Source organism: Cucumis sativus, chromosome 2 (genome assembly GCF_000004075.3).
Source record: "Cucumis sativus cultivar 9930 chromosome 2, Cucumber_9930_V3, whole genome shotgun sequence".
NCBI lineage: Eukaryota > Viridiplantae > Streptophyta > Magnoliopsida > Cucurbitales > Cucurbitaceae > Cucumis > Cucumis sativus.
In genome coordinates this window covers 6,560,379-6,582,345 of record NC_026656.2, presented here as the reverse complement: position 1 = coordinate 6,582,345, position 21,967 = coordinate 6,560,379, and the positions used below count along the sequence as shown (strand labels likewise).

General features: G+C 35.7%; 1 protein-coding gene across 6 annotated transcripts in view; it reads left to right on the top strand.

The window, feature by feature from the left end:
- Positions 1-21,967, top strand: part of LOC101218346 (protein CHROMATIN REMODELING 20) — a 61,788-nt gene that overhangs the window by 23,870 nt on the left and 15,951 nt on the right. For all 6 annotated transcript variants that reach the window (XM_031881120.1, XM_011650716.2, XM_011650715.2 and 3 more), the window contains 7 exons: positions 2,746-3,297; positions 3,650-3,939; positions 5,430-5,520; positions 5,617-5,832; positions 11,202-11,321; positions 16,394-16,560; positions 21,540-21,681. In XM_031881120.1, coding sequence (XP_031736980.1) covers positions 2,746-3,297; positions 3,650-3,939; positions 5,430-5,520; positions 5,617-5,832; positions 11,202-11,321; positions 16,394-16,560; positions 21,540-21,681 — 1,578 coding nt within the window. The remainder of the gene's footprint in view (positions 1-2,745; positions 3,298-3,649; positions 3,940-5,429; positions 5,521-5,616; positions 5,833-11,201; positions 11,322-16,393; positions 16,561-21,539; positions 21,682-21,967) is intronic.

Here is a 21,967-nt window from a genome sequence, read left to right as displayed (position 1 = left end):
TTATGGGGGATGTCTATCTGTACCCAATTTACCTGTAGACTGCTGGTGCAGGACTTTTGAAGCCATTGGTGATCACCTCGGAGGTTCAGAGGCTATTTCAATTGAAACCTGAAATCACATCAATGTGGCGGAAGCAAAAATTCAAGTCAAGCGGAACTTTCTTTAAATTATGGTGATATTGAAGTTCTTTGTCCTCCAAAAGTCAAAGATGATTTACTTAAAGAATGTTTTTAATCCAATTGGTTTGTCTTCATACCAAGAAAATCCCAAGGGAAGTCTCCAACTTTGTGCTCACCGAAGAAATCTCCAGTTCAACATTATACGGTGGCCAGTTCATTGGAAGTTGATCCTCAATCCAATGTGAACAACATTAAAGAGGAAAGAGAAAGCAGAAGAAGCTATTTATGTGCAATGAAACCTTTCATCTTCTAAGAGTAAAATCCTGAATAAGAGAATTAAATTTTGGAAGTATGTTGGAATACCTCCAAAAGCCTACCAAGAAGACAACTCAGATGTAGCATTTATTCAGCCAGGCCTTATACTCTCTCCAAGCCGCAATTTTTTTTGGAACAAGAAACAAGCCTCTTCACTAAGATAATGATATGAGATTAATGCTCAAAGTATAATGGAAACAACAAGCATAAAGATACGGATCAGGAGATGCACCTAAGCATCTCAACTCGGTTGACAACCCCTTAGCACCATCATCACCTCCAAAAAAAGTTAACAAATAACAAACCAAAAGAGGATGTGCTGATGTCTCTGTCGTCTCCTTTGCACAAATGCTTGGAGACAAACAATGGGAGGGACACTTTCTTTTTAAGACCGAGGAGCAATTTAAGTAACCAAAAATTATAATCCATACCAAAATATTAACTTCTCTGGACTTTTCGTCTTCCATAAAGCCTTCTTTAGAGCCGTGTCAAGCGAAGAAGCCAAAGAGATGCTTTATCAATGATTTGACTGTGAAGGATCCATTTGCTTCCTGGAACCAAAGGTGTTTGTCACTACAAACTTTCACCTTTTCCTTGACTATGATACTTACAAAATTTGGAAGTCAAGTAGCTCATCAAAACTGTCAACTCTACTACACTCCACAGTCTTTTTTTGTTATTTTTTAATATTCTTGGTGATGATTGTAACTTTCAAGTCTTTATCAAGTTGGTACACTGCAATGTGAGTTTTACGTCTATTCGGTTGCCTTTATTTAGAAGGATGTTTAGTCTGTTTTAGTCTTGTCTTTGTATTTGTATTTTTCTGTACTTCTTTTGTTTGTTTTCGTTTGGACATTACTCCATTGTTATGGGTTTTAGATTGGTTGGATGTGATGTGGGTGCTATGGGGTGTCAATCTAATTGAGATACCCAGGAGTGCACCTGATCCATGGTTACATGCTTCATTGTATAATTCTCTTGTACTATGAGCTTTTGTCTCATTAATATTATATAAATATTAATAAAGAGTGTCTACTTTTCAAAAAAAAAAGAAGGTTATTTGTAAGTTTCTTTGAGGAAATGATGATGGTGATAAAGGTTGTCAACGTAGTTGAGATTCCCAGATGTAACTCCTGATCTAGTTTTATGCCTGTTGTTTCCATTTTACTTTGAGCATTATTCCATATCATTCTTTTAGTGAAGATGCTTGTTTCCTTTTCAAAAGAAGAAGGAAAAAAGAAAAAAATAGACTGAGCTTGCCAAGACGTTAAAGCGCTACTTCCAAACTGAGATAATCATCAATCTCCTATTCTCAGAGAACACTTTCATTAAATTAGACCAAGGAAATCTGGAAGATTTTATTGTCCAACAGAGGAAATGACAAGATGTTGTAAACTTCCATTTGAAGTTTAAAAATTGGGACAAATTTGTTTTTAGGCGTGCTAGTTTGATAAACAGATATGGAGGGTGAGTTTTGATTAAAAATCTTTTCAAATGAAACCTTGAATCTTCTAAATGTAGCTGAAGCTAAAATTCAAGTTAAGAAGAACATTTGTGGGTCTTTGCCCGCTGCTATAGAAATTTATATGGGTGTCTTGGTAACATTTGTTTTTGAACTGTGGCGATATTGAACTTTACGATCTTCTGTATAAAGTCAAAGGTGAGTTGTTAGTTAATGATTTTTCGAACCCAATTGATATAGTTAGACTAAACCAAGCAACGAAAGATGAAGAAGTGGAATTTGTAGTCTTAATTCACAATTGATTTACTAGATTTGATGAGGTTTTTGTAATGGTTCATGTTTTTGATTAAACCTTGACTTTGTTAAAAAAAAATTGCTTTGTTTGCTTACTGTGTCCCATTAGAATTTGAGCATTAGACTGTTTTTATTTCAACAATGAAAAGCCTTATTCCCATTATGAAAAGCCTTATTCCCATTATGAAAAACAATATCAATAGCTTTTTGGGGGGCTATCTCTCCCTCATATTCTACACATAGTCCTCTTTTAAGATTTCTAACTCCTATTTATAACCAAGTTGCACTTTGCAAATAACGACTATGTCGTTTCTTGTAGTCTACTAATATTTCCAATACATTCATTATTTATACTCTCATATTGAACAAGGAACACCCCTTTCTGTGTGACAGTAGTTTCACCCGTGTTTTATTGTATATCCAATGTGACCGATGAGGGATACAAATGGTGCTGGGATTATATTGGTTCTTTAGAGGCCACGTGCCTTGGTTTCTAGTGTTATGCATGTGGTTTGGATTTACCTGTATTCTTGACTCTTTTTTTGTTTGATTTAGGTCTCCCAAAAAGATGTTTCCCCAAGAGATGAAGAGCAGCCCGTATCTTTGGTTGACTGTTTGAACCCTGTTTCAGATGATAAAGTTGACAAATGTCGGATGGGGTTATCTGATGATGAGAATGGAGATGTTAAAATCAAGGTTGACATACCCAACGGTTCTGATGCTTCAAGTGATATTGACATGGAAAGGTCTATGGAGCATACAGCTTCTGTGCTTCCTTCGGCTTCATCTAATTTTGTGGAACCTTTAGGTTCCAAGCGTTTAAATGATATGGAAGAAGTTATCACTCAAACTAAAAAGAGTCGAACTAATGGTGTACATAATGATGAAAATTCCCCAATGAAGGAGCATTCTGCTTTGTTGAACACCATATGCAACACGGAACAAAATGACTATGATGCTGATTCTCTTCCATCGACGTGTCCAAACGAGAAGATCCATTGTACTGCTTGTGATCAAGTGGTTATTAAAGTGTATGCACATCCTTTCCTGAGAGTAATTGTTTGTGCAGATTGCAAAAGCATGATGGATGACAAGAAGAATGTAAAGGTACACAAAGAATATACTAGTTGATCATACTAAAATTTGTATTTTGGTTTTCATAAAGTTTTGACTGCACCAGGACATGCTTCATTATATCATACTAAGTTGATATAGTAGGTTTATTCATCTACTTTGGTCCAATGTTATGGGTAAAAAAAGTTAAACCAGTTAATGAAGTCACTACTGATTTTTTCTATTGAAAGAAAAAGAATCATGTTGTATTTGGCATTGATGGTTTTTGTTATCCCACATGAAATGAAAGTAAAATGACTGTCGTCGTCTAGTCCTTTACATCCCATTTTTTATCCACAACGGACTATTCTTAAAGTTCTCGGATCTCATATTAGAATGGTTTCAGGAACCTGATTGCTCTGAATGCTATTGCGGATGGTGTGGCCACAATGCTGATTTAGTAAGTTGTAAATCATGTAAAACACTCTTTTGTACTGGTTGCATAAGGCGGAACCTTGGTGTTGAGTGCTTGCTCAAGGCCCAGGCTTCTGGGTGGCATTGTTGTTGTTGTCGCCCAAGTCTTTTGCAATCCTTGACCACTCAGTTGGAGGAAGCCTTAGGATCTGAAGAGTTGACAGGTTCTAGCTCTGATAGCGATTCAGACAACCCAAATGCAGATATAAATGTAACCATCAGGTAACTCAGCTGCTAGTTATCTTTTTCTGACACTTTTTTTAGGAAACAGATAAATGTAATTTGTTGTAACCAAAAAATCTACTTAAAGATAAAAATGGAAATGGAGCTAACCTCAAATAGCTAAGGGGATTACAAACAACGCTTCTAATTGTTTCTGATGAATAAACAAAACTTTTGATATTGAAGTTACAAAAACATTTTTTTTATAAAAGGAAACATGTCTCTTTACTCATATAGATGTAAAAAGAAAGAGACTAATGCTCTAAGTACATGAGGGTTATACAAAGAGCATAAAGCATAAAACATGATCAACAGGTACACTTGGACATCTCAACTAGGTTGATACTCGCTTAGCACCCTCATCATATCCTTCAAAACATTACATAAAAAATCGGCCGAGGCTTATAAATTCAGCCATTAAAAATAGCACAAAAAGACTATAAATCACTAGGCTTTCAACAAAGAGTATACAGAAGACCTAAAGACAAAAGTGTGAAAAGAGATTAAACTCAAAACAAGTAAATTAAGCTAGGAAGATAAAAACTCTCCAATTTGAGTAGATTTCTTGAATATGTAGCTTTCAAAAGGCTTGGAGTAGGAATACCACGAGGTGGCATTCTTTTGGGCTTGAAGTTACAAAAAGTTAAAAACCTAGTTAGAAAGAAATCCTTAAAGGAGAATAAACCATTATCAGCCGACGAAAACTCAATGAAGGATGCAAAAAATACCAGAACCCCATAGAAGAAACTTGTGGTTGGTTTATTTATTTATTTTTTTGTTGTTGATTGGTGATTGGTTCTTGCTTTTATTGGGAAGATTTATAGTAGCTTTTGGTTGGTTTGTAGTGTTTGGTAGTTGCCTTATTTGTAGCTTCGTCTTTCATTTGCAAGCTCTCTAAGTCTTCGGATGAAAATATTAGAAAAGTTTTTAGTTGTTTAAATGTGTGCTTATTTCCTTGGTTATCTTTATAAGGTTGTATTTCTTGTTTGTATTTTTTCTCTCAGTCCATTTGGGAGTTTGTATTTCTTGATTATTTATTCATTTTTATTATATTAATGAGAAGTTGTTTCTTGTTCAATGAAAATTCCATCTAGAATAAGAGTTAAGTGTAAAACATGACATGGTTGTCCTTTTTGAAAAGGAAAAGACTAGTAGCCAATATAAAACCCATCTCGGAGCTATATCAGTTTAATGAAACACCAAAGAAGACAGACGTTGAAGCAGGCAAAGAATCTTGTCTTTGCAATTTCTAAACTTTTAGGATAGAGCCACCTGCAAGGTAGATAATTAGAAAAACCTATCCTTTTAGGAATATGCATGATCTGACTAAACAAATTTTTTACAGTTGACTACATTTTGAGACAAATTATCAGGCTTCTGTTGCTGCTAATTTTTCTTTCCTAAACTTCAATTACCTAAAACTGTGGCTTGGTTTTCTTTACAACTGTTTTTATTATTGTTTATGACTACTTTTCTGCTTTACCAATAAGCTCAAAGAGAAAGCGTAAGAAAAAAATACGGCGGATACTCGATGACGCTGAATTAGGAGAAGATACTAAAAAGAAAATTGCCATAGAGAAGGTAAATTTAATGGATCAATTTTGTATGATCTTATGTTGTAACTTTTAGGGAATACTCACCATGTTTAAATTTTATGTCTCATTTTTCTCTCTAAAGGAACGCCAAGAACGTCTAAAATCATTACAAGTTCAGTTTTCGTCCAATTCTAAAATGATGAGCTCTGCTGGCTTTTGCGGAAATCTATCTGAAGGTGCCAGTGTCGAAGTCCTTGGTGATGCCTCAACGGGATATATAGTGAATGTTGTGCGGGAGAAAGGAGAAGAGGCCATTAGAATTCCGCCAAGCATTTCATCAAAGTTGAAAACCCATCAGGTTTGAACATAGCTGCACATGCATGTGAATATCTTTTCAAAATTTTCTAGAATTGTTTTTATTTATTTATTTTTATTTTCAAAATCAAATTTTTTATTGAATAAATGACAATAGCCTATAGGTTAAATTCTCTCTCTTCATCCTTAGAAGGTAAGTTCTCCCTCCTCTCTCTGCTTCCTCTCTCCTCCCTGACACACTCAGTTATCAGTTTTCTGGTGAGAAAGCTAGAAATGGAGGTGAAAAGCTGCATAATTATGACTTCTCCTATTGTATCTGGTACAAGAATGATGCATTCCAAGTCTTCATGTAGAAGCAAAAAAAAATTCTGCTTGATCAAGTTCCCAACTCTGCTGGTTCCAAGAGGCTATTGAAGATTTATGTCAAAATTCAGAGAAGCATTACTTCTGCAAGAAAGAAAGAGTCGATAATGGCATAACAGAAGTCTCAAAATTCAGAATAGAGAGGGTGGGTTTTAAGGTGCAATGTTTGCCCTCGAATAGAAGGAAGATCATTCATTCATATGCTTTTGGGCAAGGAAAAAAAGGGATGGAGTACGCTTCTGGAAATGGTGAAAAGCTTCAAATTAGAGCATGGTTATATGACATGTATTCAGAATAGAGCAAGTCGGAAAATAGTTACTCAGTAGATATTAGCTGACCACAAGAAGAGAAGATAGAAAGTTATGTGGACAAGATTAAGCAGACAAAGATATCTGTTTTGGACCTGAAAAAACAGAGCTTTTAACAACATTAGATTATAAAAAATCCAATGGTCTTCAAAACAAATTTCAACAGTCTTTGGCTTGGCTCACATTTTTTTTGAGTTCAATAGCTGGGTCGAGATTAAAGAATCATTACAAACGTTCTTCCAGTTGGAGGTCAACATCAACCCGATGTTTGCAGAGAAATGCTCTAATTGATATGGATCAAAGGACACTTGATGAAGTGATAAAGCAACCTGGGAAATGGCAGGATGTGGGTGCCTTTCACTTAAAAGTTTGAAAAATGGGATAAGTCCATAGCAGACCTTTGTATGCAAAAGAATATGGTGTATATCGATTAAGAACCTACCCCTAGATTACTGTAATTACTGGACTTTTGAAGTTATTGGGGCCTACTTTGGGGGTTTATTAGACTTTTCCATGGAAACTTTAAACTTCGTAAATGTATTAGAAGCCAAAATTCAAGTTAATGAGAATTCTTTTGGGTTCATTTCAGCAACAATTGAAATTAATAATGAGAAGAGAGGAAATATTTTCTTGAAATTCGGTGTTGATTTTATGGAATTAATCTATATTTCATTCATTATTTAGTAGAGATACAAGCCTATATATAACCATAGAAAAATACACTTAAGGAAATAATATCAAATAATATCTCCAGAATAATATCTCCTAAGAATAATCTAATTATATTAATACCCTCCCTCAAACTCAATGTTGAAATCACCTACTTGAGTTTGCTAAGAACTAAGAAAAGAAACAATATATCTAGAATAGAATAAAAAACCCGAAGAACAAACACACAAAGAACTTCTAGGCTAAAACAAACCCACGAAGAGCGAAACGAAGAACTTCTGGGATAGAAACATAGATCCTCGTATAGAGATCTATAACAGAACCTAGGAAGAACGAAACAAGAACTCCGGGGGCAAAATGAAAGAGCAAAACTGAAGCAAAGTAGAATCAAATCAGGATGAAAACGTGGTCTGAATTGGGCAGGAGCGTTTCGTCATCAGAATGGAACCGAACGAACTAAACTAAAGCAAGTCAGAATCAAACTGAACAGGAAATCTGGGTGAACAGAAAGAAAACTGAAGAGAGCTGAGAGGTTGAGTAGATAGAGAGCTTTGCGGCGTTCTTCGCAAAAAAGAGAAGATGCGTTTCATGATGGCGAGCTTCACGAATGGGGAGCGGACAAAGCCGAACCTGTGCGTCGTCGACTGTGAGTGGAGCGGAGCGGTGGATCATGGATCTGAATAAAGATTCACCCTCTTCAGGATCGAGAGTCTTCAATCAAAAAAGATTGTCTGGTACGAGTAAAAGGGCGGCGGCGGCAGGTCGGTCTGATCTGGAACAGTATGATTCGAAGGCGAAAGATGAAATAAAACACGGATCTGGAAGTCGAAGACACGAACAGAGATGCACGAACAAATCGGTGCTTGCAATGTGCGCACAAGTAGATCTAAGTGAGGACGAATGGAGAGCGGATATGGGTCGAGAGTGCGACGAACTGTGTGGATGGAAGGAAGTGAGTGGTGGCGCAGTGCCGCGGCGGCAGAATCAGAGACGAGGATTTTGATCTAGGAGGCAGAGCGAACTACTTGGAGACATGATGTGTATTGATTACTGATGGGTATGGCTCTGCCTCCGTCGACGAATCAACGGAGGCAGACGAACGGGGATGTGACGGCTAGAATACAAGGAGACTAAAACCTTATAGCTCTGATACCATGTTACATTTGGTAGTATGGGGTTCCATCTCAAAACCAATTGGCAATGATAGGAGTAGCCCATCTACCTTATATGGAGTATGAGTCCCCTTGGTTTTTCCAATGTGGGACTCTCAACTTCTCCAACATGCCCCCTCAAGATGGTGCCTCTTTGGTTTCACCTATCTTGGACCGAATACCCGTTTGGGTTTAATGGGCTCTGATACCATGTTGATTTTATGGAATTAATCTATATTTCATTCATTATTTAGTAGAGATACAAGCCATATATAACCATAGAAAAATACACTTAAGAAAATAATATCAAATAATATCTCTAGAATAATATCTCCTAAGAATAATCTAATTATATTAATAGTATTCATTTGGAAACCCACCTGTTAAAGTTAGAGGGGATTTATTTGTTTGTGATTTTCAAATCCAGTTGATATTGTTAGATTCAATCAAGTTTTGAAGGATGAAGGGGTTGAATTTGATTTGTTAAATGATCAATACGAGTTTCATCTTCCAGTAAGGTTGCGTGTGCAGTATACTTGAAGCCCTTTTATTCAGTTAGAAAAATTCAATGAATTGTAGCTTCAAAATCAACTAGTGGATATTCAGAAGTTGCTGACTGGTTCAACAAAAGATTCGTCTAGTCACTCCTTGGATTCTTTGAATTGAAACAATTTGATGGTGATTGGAAAGAAGTCAGAAGTTCATCCTTTGCCCGAGTCAGATTCACGTGACCGTTTGAATTTTATTCAGCCATACAAAAGTTGCTTGTAATTCTTGCCTTCTTTAAAACTTACCGAAATGATTTAAATTCCAGAGTCAAGCAATGGTCACCCTCCTCTCCAATTCATTCATATTTTTTTTAACAAAAAACAAGCCTCTTCATTAAGATAATGATATGAGACTAATGCTCAAAGTACAATGGAAACAACAAGCAAAATGCTATGGGTCAGGAGGTGCATTCTGACATCTCAACTAGGTTGACACCTACTTAATACCATCATCACTTCTGAAAAGAAACTTACAAATAACTTAAGCAAGACTAAAAGTTAAAATCATCGCCTCTTGATGTTCGAGTGTAATTTTGCTCTCTTTGTATAAATCGCTTGTACTTTGACTTCATATTAATAAAAAGGTTTTGTCTCCTTTAAAAAAAAAAAATTACAATCATCGCCAAGAATATTGAAAAATAACAAAACAAGACTATGAAGTGTAGTAGAGGAAAAGAGCTATCTTATTCACTGTTGGTCTCAACAATTTAATTCATGGAGATGAGAGTACTCCAAGTTAAACTAATATCTTGACTTGAATAATCAACAATTCACAAGAAAGAGGTCCAAAGGGATGCGCTCAATCGAGCTGCTTCAAATCTAGTAAACCAAGGAGTTCCCTTATTATGGAAGACTCTTTGGTTTCTTTTAAACAACAAATCAGTTAGCATAGCTTTCACCATAATACTCCACAAGATTTGTTGATTTTTTTTTTAGAAACAAAGACAAACTTCTTTTTTAATAATAAGAAGTCTAGATAAGCGAAAGAAAAACTAGGAAATCAGAAGGTGCACCCGGACATCTCAACTAGGTTGACACCCCCTTGACACCAAAACAGCATATCTCAAATAAGGTTGATTAGAAGCAGGAGGGAGAATCCAAGAAGTTGTGTCTTCTAATTTGACCAATAAGAGTTTGAGCTTTAAATTGGTGGTTAAAGGAAAGTCAAATTCTTCCTTGGTTGATCTACCCAACACGGAAGTCCAAAAGGCACGAGGGCCCATTTCGATCAATCCAAAATCATTTAGTTTTGCTGCTTCAGAGACCAACAACATTACCGCCAATAAGCTCTCAATTAGCTCCTTTTCTAGAAATTGATTTCAGAACATAACCGAGATATATTGTTTGAAAAATGCACTCAATTACAGGTCCCAACGAAAGATGCTAGGTTTGTTTCTCAAGCATTCCATACTCATAACTTTAAGTACTTTGTTGTCTCTTTGGCGAACTCGAAGGTGAACTTTTTTGGAAGGAAAACCAAGCTATGCTCTTTTGGATAAAGATGGTGTTTCATCTTCTTCCATTCACTTGTGGAGCTTGCAATTTTGTGACACTATACGCCGTTTACAACTTCCTCTATAATTTCTCCTTTCCTTCATGTTCCAAGCAGCCATCTTCGTCTTGTTTCATATTAGCCTACGAATCTTGGTTTTTGTAAAGCCTTTTCAGTATTTTGCTTCTGGTACAATATGAAACCTGGATGACCATCAGATTAATAATTTTTTTACTTACTAATTAAACCGGAGCCTAAAAGTGATTGGTCCTTCCAGAAATGGGCTTTAAGGGTCCTGTTCTGTTTTCATGTGAAGTTTTTATTTGTTAAAACGAGTATAGGTCACTTACATAGTGTTTGTATTATGGGCCTCTCAAACAAAAATATGAACTTCCTGTATTTTTTTATTTTATTTTTAAATGGAAACAGGTCGCTTTATTTATAGATACAAAGAGACAGTAGCTTAGTGTACAAGAAGGTTATAGAAGAGCTACAAAAATTAGGGATTAATAGTCACACTCGAACATTTCAACTAGACTGACACTCTATAGTGACCTCGTCATATTCAGAAGAACAAAAGCAAAAGGAGAAAAACAAACTCAATTCTGAGCCATGGTAATGTATCTTTACTAGGTCATTAATAAAGAGTTTAGTACAGTAGAAAGAAATCAAAAGAAATAAAGAGAGGAGAAAATAAAAACAGAATAAAAATTGGCAGCAGAATACATTATCATGTATTGGATGTGAAGTCTTGGGATAATGATTATTTTTTTAATTCTTGTTATTCCTGTATTATTAAATTATCATTATTTTTTTAATCCTGTATTGGAAGCCTTCTTGGCTCTATTTTTATCTTTTATTATATGGTTTTTCTGCTGCAGATTTCTGGAATAAGATTTATGTGGGAAAATATCATTCAATCAATACGGAAAGTGAAGTCTGGGGATAAAGGACTTGGATGCATTCTTGCTCATACAATGGGCCTTGGTAAAACTTTTCAGGTATTTGTTTCTTTGAGCTGTTACAGGCCCTTGTTTATTTATATGAAAGGTGGTTCTTTGATTTCCCCCCTCTATAAAGAAGATAAATAATTGATTAAAAATAATTAGAAAGGGCATCTTCAAAATAAAGCATAGAAGAACTCACTTCATCTGCTACCAATACGAGGAATAGTGTAAAATATGCTGCTTGCTTCTGATAATACCAATTTGCAAGCATTTAATCCTTGAAGGTCGTACTAAAATATTTGAATCATCATAACAACTTATTTATTTTTCTAAAAAGGGAAGCAAAACATTTTTCATTGATAATGTTAAAAAATGAAACGGTAAGTCCTCTCTCCTCTTTCCTCAATTTCCACCCCTTTCCCATTTTGCAGCCCTCTGACGAAGTCTCTTTCTTGGAAGTTTCCCTGCCTAGAATAAAATTTTCTGTTTGAGTAGCACTTGCAATAGATGTGGTTACCTACGAAGTTCTTCAGTCACACTATTGCATTTGGAAGAAGATGATAGCTTTTCATGTCGATGATGTGGAAGCTCAAAGAGTATTGTCAGTCAGTATTCGAGGCACAACTGGTTTGGTTTCTGAAAGCTGTTTCCGAACTTCTAAGAGGACCGGAAGATCATGACTGTCAGAATCTTGGAGAGTTAGATTGAGGAAAGCTGAAGCTGTTGAAGTTAAGGGCAAAAAATTGGATGGGTGCTAAGTTGCGATTTTTGGCCAATGTCGGGAGGACATTCAACATATGGGTGTGCTCAAGGGAAGCCAAACAAGATGTGAGAGCATTCCATAGAATGTGGGAAAACTTCTTGTCAAAAGTAGAATATGTAAAATGGTTTTCATGCAACAGTCCCAAGGCTCAATTTTCATCACAAGCTAACAGTTCAAGCTATGCAGATAGGGTTGAATCAAATGATAACACAACCATTGTTAAAAAGAAAGAAAATGTGGGCGCCCACATAGTTGGCAATCAGACTGACATCAGAGTGGAAGGAGGAAGTTCTCAGCCTTCGTCTGTTTTGTAGACAGGAAAACTGTCACTGGCTGATAAAGAATATGTAGAGAATCTACTGATAAAATACTAAAGTTCCCACACACACAATGGCAAAACAGATCGCGGTACTCTGCTAAACTTTATTTATGTATAGGCCAAAAACGATTACAGGAGTCAAAAGACTCAGAATAGCAGAAGAAAACATAGAAGAACATACCCAGCCTCCCATATGCTAGCTGAATATCTTTCCGCAGGCTACAGCAGCCGACTTTTACAAAAAGATAATATTGGACCTGCTCATGGGCCCCATTTGCACGATTCTTTTCCATCATTCCCTCATCATTAGCTGGTTGTACATTTACCCTTTTGACCCTTCTTTTATATGTGTGGACAATTGGGGGCCTTACAGAATACTGAAGTCATCCGAGAAAAGCTTGACCACCTTTGGATTGGTACAAGACTCTTTGCTTTTGATGATTGGAAAGAGATTCAGAAAATGTTTGAAATTTACTTTAAAAAAAAAACTTTTATCAATCCTGTGTTCGAAGAAAATGTCCTCCATTCACAAGAAACCTTTTTGACGCTTTGAAACATATTAAAAACTCCTCATCAGCGTCGGAGAAAAAGGTAGAGGCTGCCGTTCAGTCTGAAAATGCATTCAATTCATCAGATAATGAAGAGTCACGACCAAAGAAAAGATAAGATTGTAGAAGACAATTGTACTAATGATTTAGTGGGCCCTGTTCCCCCTGCCAAATGTTCCTAGTTTTAAAAATCTCGTATGCAAAGAGTCATAAAAAGAGAAGCAAAAGTCACCCATCATTAATATCAAAAGCAGCTGCATTTTTATTATAAAGAATAACGACGCCAAGCCAACATCATCTATTCTGATTTCCAAAGGTCTCTCTTTTCATGGTACATCAACAGTTGGCACCCTTGCTTCTTCCCTGACCATTGTGCTATCTAATAACTCGTGTAGTAAAGATGACAATTAATGCTCCCTCCTCGTCAAGCTGTTTTAGCCAAGTAAAAAAGAATTCTTGCAGCCCAAAGCTCTTGAAGCACTTGTCTCCTTTTTTTTTTAAAAAAGCTCTTGAAGCACTTTATCAGGAAAAAGACATCCTTCAACCATGCTTGGACTGCTCTACACTTTAGTAGGAGTCTGTTCCATCAAGGCTCAAGAGAAGCATTCTCAGGGGAAGTATCCTTTTAGGTCTACACTCACAAAAGATAATTCGGATTTCTTGTAGGTTTGCAGCTCCAAAGTCTTTCAACTATACAAGCTTCACTGCTTTGAACACAAAGATAACTTTCATGGGAGGCTCAACATGTCATCTGATCGTTTCCAACAAAAGGGAGGAAGAAGCTGACATGATTCGCCTTTCAGTGTCAGTAGTGAGGAATCTACAGTTTTTTCTTTAAATGGAGACAAACTTCTTTATTAATAATAAGAACTCAAAGTACAAGATAATTATACAATGAACGTAATAAAAAAGTCTAAACAACGAAAAAAAAACTAGGGGATCAGAAGGTGCACCCAGACATCTCAACTAGGTTGACACCCCCTTAGCACCAAAACATCATATCCCAATTAAGACTAGAAGTAAGGAACAAAATACAATGGGAATGAAATTCAACCTAGTGCAGCAAAACTAAACAACCAGAGAAAAACAGGAAAAGAAATAGTGCAAAAAGACCATGCAGTACAGTACAAGGGGTGAGGAATCTATAGGTTTGAAAAGCTCCCATGACAATAAGCTTGTTAAGGAAATTGACAATGTGAACCTGAAGGCACTGTTTATAGCTGAATCTGATTCAAGATTTTTGGCAAACAATGCTCTTTGGTCTTCCCCTTTAAAATCCTCAGAATTGCTTGACCATTTGGTTTCCATTGTTAATGATTTTGGTGTAATCCTGGTCCGATCAATTTTCCTTGTTTTACCTCTCAATTGTCATAAACAGATTGTTCACAAATGAAGGTTATATCTTGGAATTCAAGGGGCCTAATGGATCCATCTAAGCGTTTAGCCACCAAGAGATTTCTTAAAAAGGTTCACCCAGAAGTAGTCTTGATTCAAGAATCAAAGATGGAGAGTTTCGATTATGCTTTCATAACTGAGGAGTTCTAAGGAAATCAACTAAGATTTTGTGGAACCAATTGGCCTATCCGAATGAATTTTGACTATGTGGGATATGAGCAAGGTGTCTGTTGTTGGAACCATTAAAGGAAGGTTTTCTTTGTCAGTAAAATGCTCCACGACTTGCGGCTTGTCTGGCTGGAACTTCTATCCCTTTTGGACTATTGTGTTGAAGGATGGTTCATGGGAGGAGATTTTAACATTACTCATTTGGCACTTGAATGTTTTCCTTTCTGTAGGAACACACAAGGATTGCGACATTTTAACAACTTCGTTGAATCGACAAATCTCATGGTTTATGGGAAGGTGTTGTCTGATCCTCGTAAGAACTATGAGGTGTCTATGAAACTATTATGCGATGACAAGACAGCTATTAGCATTGCCAATATCTCGGTCCAACATGATAGAACTAAACATGTAAAAATTGATAGACATTTGATCAAAAGAGAGATTGTACAATGGTAGCATCTGCATTCTTTACATACCCTCAAGCAAGCAATTTGTTGATATGCTCACAAAGGGGCTCCTCATACAAAACTTTGATTCATGTATTGGCAAGTTGGGTCTCTTTGACATTTACGTTCCAACTTGAGGGGGAGTGTTGGAAATAGTGAGTTTGGGCATTGCATAAAGGAGAGGGAGAAAACCTCCAGCACATCCTCTTTTGGCATCAGCTGAGTTTTTGAAAAAGCAGTCGCAAACAATGTTTTTCAGATTTTTTTTTTTTATGTTTTATGTTTTAGAAACATAAAACATAAAAAACCCAATAATACAATCTCAAAATTAAAAATTTAGACCAAGCCAATCCTTCAAAGCTTTAAGTCTTCTAAAGGGTGGTTAGTGTCACGTAAATTCCCTCTAAAGAATACTCAATAGACTGCAAGTGTTGTGTTGAGAGGGTGGTGGTTTCTTCTACACTAATGTTCTCCTTGATCGGCTGATTAGCTCTTTTTTCGGTCATCGGTCTCGAATCTTGGAGTTGCTCTGATACCAATATTTGATGTAAACCAAATTCTGAAATTTTATTCAAGAGAATATCTCCCTCAATGAGAGAAGAGGTATTGTATTTATGGATAAATTGAGAGTACAAGGTATTAAGGAAATCTCAAAATTACCCTTCTAAACTAACTCTATTGATTAGCCCTTCTTCTTTTGAAAAATAATTGTCTCTTCACTTTTGGGTATACCACATTGCATGTCACAAGGGTTTGCACTTGAGATATTTTTTCTTTTATGCAGTCTTGAACAAATTTAGAAGAAGTGAATGAAGAATAAATATAGTTTTTTTTTTTTTAAAGAATAAGAATTAACGAGACGTTTGGGTACTAAGAGATTTAATCTCTTTTCATTATATCAATGAAAAGTTATGTTTCAGTTTTAGAAAAGAATTTAAGGGGGTGTTTAGGGGACAAGAAGTGGAGATGTGAACTCCATGGACCTACAACGTAAAGTAATAAGCATAAAATTGATGTATTTTAGTTGTGGGGTCCATGAATTCCTTGGGCTAAACTAGGTATGAAGTTCACAACTTTATGCTTCCCAACTTCTTGGCTTGATCCAAGGAGATTGGAAGTAGGGAGTTGTGAATTCTAGTTCTTGTTTGGCCTAAGGAGTTTATGAGTTCCGCTGCTAAAAACATCAATTTTATACCTTATTAACGTCTTAAACTGTGGGCCCCAAGAGTTCATAGCTTACTACACATCATAACTCCTTACTCCTCTCTAGTCAATCCCTTACCACAAACACCCCCTAGGAGATATCATGACCGCCACACTTTTTCAACCAAAGAAAGGTAGTTATTTAGAAATATCCTAACTAGCTGGTGCATAAGTACAGTCCTTTTGCCTACTTTTATTACTGCAATTCTGAGTTGTAAGTCATTTCTAACTTGTTTATGATGATTTGTGATTATTATTTTTGCTGAATTAAACTATGATCTCAGGTTATAGCATTCTTATACACTGCAATGAGAAGTGCGGACTTGGGTTTACGAACAGCACTTATTGTTACCCCTGTTAATGTGTTGCATAATTGGCGGCAAGAATTCTTCAAGTGGAAGCCTTCAGAATTAAAGCCTCTTCGCATTTTCATGCTAGAAGATGTACCAAGGTGAAGATCAATTGTGTGCTTTATTCATATTTTTATCACGATGATTTTAGTGTATTCTTAATCTCTCCAGTAAATTGTTTGCGTTATGTTGTCATGGTTCTAAAAGTCATACTGATGTATTCAAGTTATTAAATCATTGATCAACCTAAAAGTTTAAACTAATGTGTCACGGTAAATGTCTATTTAACCAACATTTCAAAAAGTGGAAGCCAACAATAATTGGAAACCAAATAAATGATATCACAGAAGATCACATATAGGACTTCTTCTACTTCGATGCCATATTAAATCACCAATCAACTTAAAATATAAGTAGTGGCTAGGTAAATTTGGTTATATCCACTCTTCAATACAAGTTCTTAAGATTCACAAAAAATAAAAAGTTTGCTTCTATAGTATATGAGAAAGGTATACTACCAGCTATTGTCCATCGGCTTCGACAACAGTTAGTTCCGTTAAAAACGGAGGAAAAAAAGTTAAAATGGTCCTACATAAATCACTTAAATTTGAGAGAGTTAAATTCTTTCCTTATTATATTTTTTTGAAATGGAGAAAAACTTTTTTATTAATCAAAACTTTAAGTACAAGAGATTTATACAAAGAGAGCAATAAAGAAGAAATAGCAAGGGGAAACCTAAAGTATCAGGAGGTGCATCCGGACATCTAAACTATGTTGACACCCCATAGCGCCAACCTAAAACAATCTGCCTATTACAAGGGTTCAGAAAAAACTGTAAACAATGAACAAAATATTTCAGAAAAAACCCAAAAATACAACACAAAGATAAGAGAAGGTCAAGACTTCAAAGCTCCAAAACTTTGGTTAGTAAAAACTGCAATGCAAAGAAGAAGAACCAGCAATGGTTAGGCTTGATTAAGAAAGGCATTCTAGTTGAGGTAAATATCTTGAATAGAATAATTAGCGAACTCCTTTTTTAAGGAACACCAAGCTGTAGCATTAAGATCTACTGCACGCATAATTTCTGCCCTATGTCTTGCTTTATCATGGAAGATACGTTGATTCCGCTCGAACAACAACTCTGATAGTAAAGTAGGCTAGGGAGCAGTTCAACCGTGGACGGCACAAAAGCACAAACATTCTTCTTAACTTGAATCCGAGCTTCATTAACATTAATTAAATTCAGAGTTTCAGAGGCTACATCTAAGAGACCTCCAAAATGATCCCCAATGATTTGAGGTACTTCTACACCAATAATCCAAGGGAAGGTTTTTAATTTTGAGCCAACTGCCATAGCCTTTTTGAACAAGTGGCCGGCTGTGTTTAAAGTTATCCCATCTTTCGAAATTGAGATGAAAATTCTCTCATGCTTGCAATTTTCCTTCCTCATGGATGAGATCTAAAGTTGATCCTTGGTCAGTGCAAATGAGGGCATGCTCATCATATAAAGGATTTATAACAATTTTTTATTGGAAAAGAGCTTCCAACCTCTTATGGATCAATTTTCAGTCATATGAGGCAAATAACTTTGTTATAACCCATAAATTTTCAAAATTGACTTTCACAGCTTCATGATTCTTAATCAGCCAATGCTTTTGTTTTGGAGTGGGAAGATGGACTGACTTTTGAACTTTCCTTTTCTGACTAGAAGTCTGGTCAGTTACCTTAAATTTAGGTCTTGGAACAGGGGAACTGGAAAGACTTGATTTTGCCATTTCAACATAACTTAGTTTCCTATTCAAATTCGGAGGTGGAATCTTGAGGGAATTATCAGAAAACCATCTAGCATAATCCAGTTTTTCGACAAACTTATCCAGCATTAAGCAAAACAACTTCCAACCTTGCTTCTCACTACCTAAGCACACTCTGATATTGAAGAGGCCCCATGAATATGGCCAGTGATCACAACTTAGTATCCAACCCAACTTAGCTTGAAACTTTGAAATTCTCCGTCTGCCTCTGTCGATATTCCCATGTTTCCTAAAATGTCTATCTACCGGAAAACTTATAAGATCAGTTAACGCTGACAAGATCTATTGAAGTTGGCAAACGAATAGGGAGATGCTTCTGCCGGCTTCTACATCTTCAATAAAGCAACGATCTCCTTCTTGCCAAACGGAGAGGACTGCTTTGTCTTTCCTTATTATTAAATATATGCAAAGTTGGTCTTCTTATATAGAAGAAAGACCTTTTACAAATAAGAAAGAATAAAAGCAATGATGGATAACAACAGTATAAATATAGAAATTCTAACACTCCTACTCCTCCTCAAGCTGGTTTGAAGATGTCTTCCATGGCCAGCTTGTCAATCAATCTATCAAATTGTTTCTTTGGAAGACCTTTAGTTAGGACATCGACAATTTGCTCTTGCAGGTAGATAAGATAGGCGGCTGGCTCATCAATGTTTTAAAAAACGTTCTCTTTCTAATAACCCTTCAGATTTTGTTCAACATAACGTTTCAGCAACGTTTTACAAGATGACGCATGTATGGTAGGTCCCACGAAATTCATTACTCAGACAAATTCTGGCTTTTGGTATGAAAACGGGAATGTGGAGGAGACAGAGTTACACCCTTCTGGTGGGTTCACTTTTCCCTCATTCCCTGTTCTATGTTCTCAGTGAAATTTATCAGCTATATCCAAGAAGAAAAGTTCCTTCATAGGGAAAGTCACTCCCTCAACAATTCAAGACCTTCCCAAGATTCTTTATCAAAGGGAAAACTTCTTTTCGCATTGCTTGGACGGTCCTGGCTAATTCTAACTTATTGAAAGAGAGCTGTGTGAAGATACAAATTCCAGGTTTTGCTTGTAAAAGGTCAGTATCGTCTCCCTCATCTAGTACTGCTTTTCTGCAATCCTCCTTCAAACTCCCTGGCTCAAACATTAATTTTGTGTGAGGTAATTCTTGCTCCACATCATCTAAATTAATCACAAGAGAGGAGAATCTTGAAGATGAAGTTGAGATGTCCTAGTGCAGCTACTGATTCCATGGGCTTTTTTTGTTTTGCTCTTTGTATAACCCTTTTGTACTTTGAGCTCTTTAATATCAATAAAGAGATTTGGTTTCCTTTTCAAAGGTAATTATGTATAGATGTCCTTTAATGTAAATTTACATCCCCTAGATTAATGTTTCTTACTGATGGCATATATATAAGTATCTTTAGTCTGATTAAACAATTAGAGTGTAATCTCCAAAGTACAGAGTACATGGTATTAGAGCTAGGTTTTGAACAATATTATTTTGACTAAGGAAGTAAATTCGAGATGGAAAATCCAATATTGCCACCAAAAGAAAAACTTCATCGACTACAAGTCTAAAAACGATCCGTCTATCAAGCTTATTCAAAACTGTAATCATTAAGAATTAGCTTCTGCAAAGAACCTTTCAAGAATTACATTTTTCTTCGTTAATTGGTTCATGTTCTTTGATGTTACGGTAATCAATTTTCAACACATTCGGTGTGTCATTCTTAATTTCTACCTCAATGTTTTGTTGGACTCTTGCCACTGTTTTGAAATTTAATTCATGTTATGAGTCCTATTTCTGATGTAGGACATCCTAGGTTCGTGATGTTTTTTTTATCTGTTTCCTAGGTTTCTTGATGTTAGTTGAGGTTTAATATTTTTGTTTCTTGTTCAAAAGAGAGTTGGTTCAAAAATAACTAACTCATAACAAAGTTAGTTCACAAAATAACTAACTCTTAACCAATTATTGTTGAGCTTTCAGCCTATAAAAGGCTCCCGTATTCATTAGTAAAATCATATCTTGAAGAATTATCATAAAACTTTCCATGCTTTGCATCACTTTCCCTACAAACGTTAGATCTCTTTTGCTCCTTTCTCCATTTCCTCCGAAACTTCATAATAAGGGGTTCTTGATAAGTTTCAACCTCAGATTCTTGTAGGACTAGTTCTTGAGTTTTCTTGAATATGTTTCAACCTTTCTTTGTCATTCTCCATGACCAAAATATCGATTTGTACCCTAAATTTATTGGTTTGACTATAAAATTCCATTGTTTGATGATTCTTCAATTTCTTCTTGCTCTTCTTCAATTTAAAGGGTTCCACCTAATTAGGTGTGCAATGTTTGGCAATGAGCACACCTCACGAAGTTCCCTCTGGATCAGTGTTGCTAAGAGTTTCTTGGTCTTCCACCAATGACAGTCAATGTTTGCCTAAACGACTGCTTTGATACAAAATTGATGTAGCCTCAAGGATAAAAGGAGAGAAATCTCCAAGAATGAAATCAAAGTCTTGATTATGAATCAAAATTATAGCAAACCAATCTTAATTAATTAAAGAAACTAATCGTAATCCTAATAAACCAAGTAAACGTTCATAATCCTAATCAATAGAAAAACTGATCCCAGTCCTAATGAATTAAGGATTTAACTGAGATACCCACTTACTTTAATCCTACAACATCATTCTTTTGTCCAAATAACATGCAAGTGGCAATGGTAAAATGTAGGGATTGAGAACACTAGCTATTCTATGGATTCTTGGCAGCAAAGAGGAGAAAAGATTGAATAATTTATTTATTTTCATTATATCGTGAGATGTTTTCTCTTTGAGCTTCAATTTGAAATCGTCTCAAGTGGGGATTTTAGAGAAATCATAGTTCAGTATTAGTTTCATTGTTTCTTGGTCGGATTTCATTTGCTTTTATTTGTTTCTAAGTTCTTGACTTTGTGTTATGTTTCTACTCCCACTAGAGTTCATGACCCTTAGACATTTCCTCATTTTCAGTTTATTGATGAAAAGTTGTCTCTTGTAAAATTTATTTATATATATTGAAGAGTAAAAGATAAAATGTAGATTTGCTGATATAAATTGTATAATTTCTTCAACTTTTGTTTGGTAAATGTGTTGATTTTTGGTATTTCCATTTGTAAGTTTTACCTGTGTGTTATTTCCATGTTCATATGACAAAGAAAATTGAAATCTGTAATATAGAATCAATTTGGCTGTTGGTTATGACTTGATTTCATTGTTATTTTTTACTTCTCTTTCATACTAGGGAGAAAAGGGCCGTGTTGCTTGCCAAGTGGAGAGCCAAGGGTGGTGTCTTTTTAATTGGTTATAGTGCTTTCCGAAACTTATCACTTGGTAAACATGTCAAGGACAGACAGATGGCTAAAGAAATATGCCATATCCTTCAGGTGATTTTTATCTTATCTATTTTTTATTTTTATTGTCCTTGAAATGTCTTGCATATTTTCAGTCTGTTTGTAATAAAAAACTAAATTATGATGTTTAAACCTGCCACTCATTGTAACTTGTTTTAGACTTATTTTATTTTTTTCTGTTTAGGGTTTAGGGTTTAGGGTTTAGGGTTTAGGGTTTAGGGTTTATTATTCAAGCCTCGTCTATTTTGTAGAAACGATATAATTGTTGGAAATCAAGAAAAAGAACCAGATTCTTTGTCGAGCTATTGTTTTTTTACTT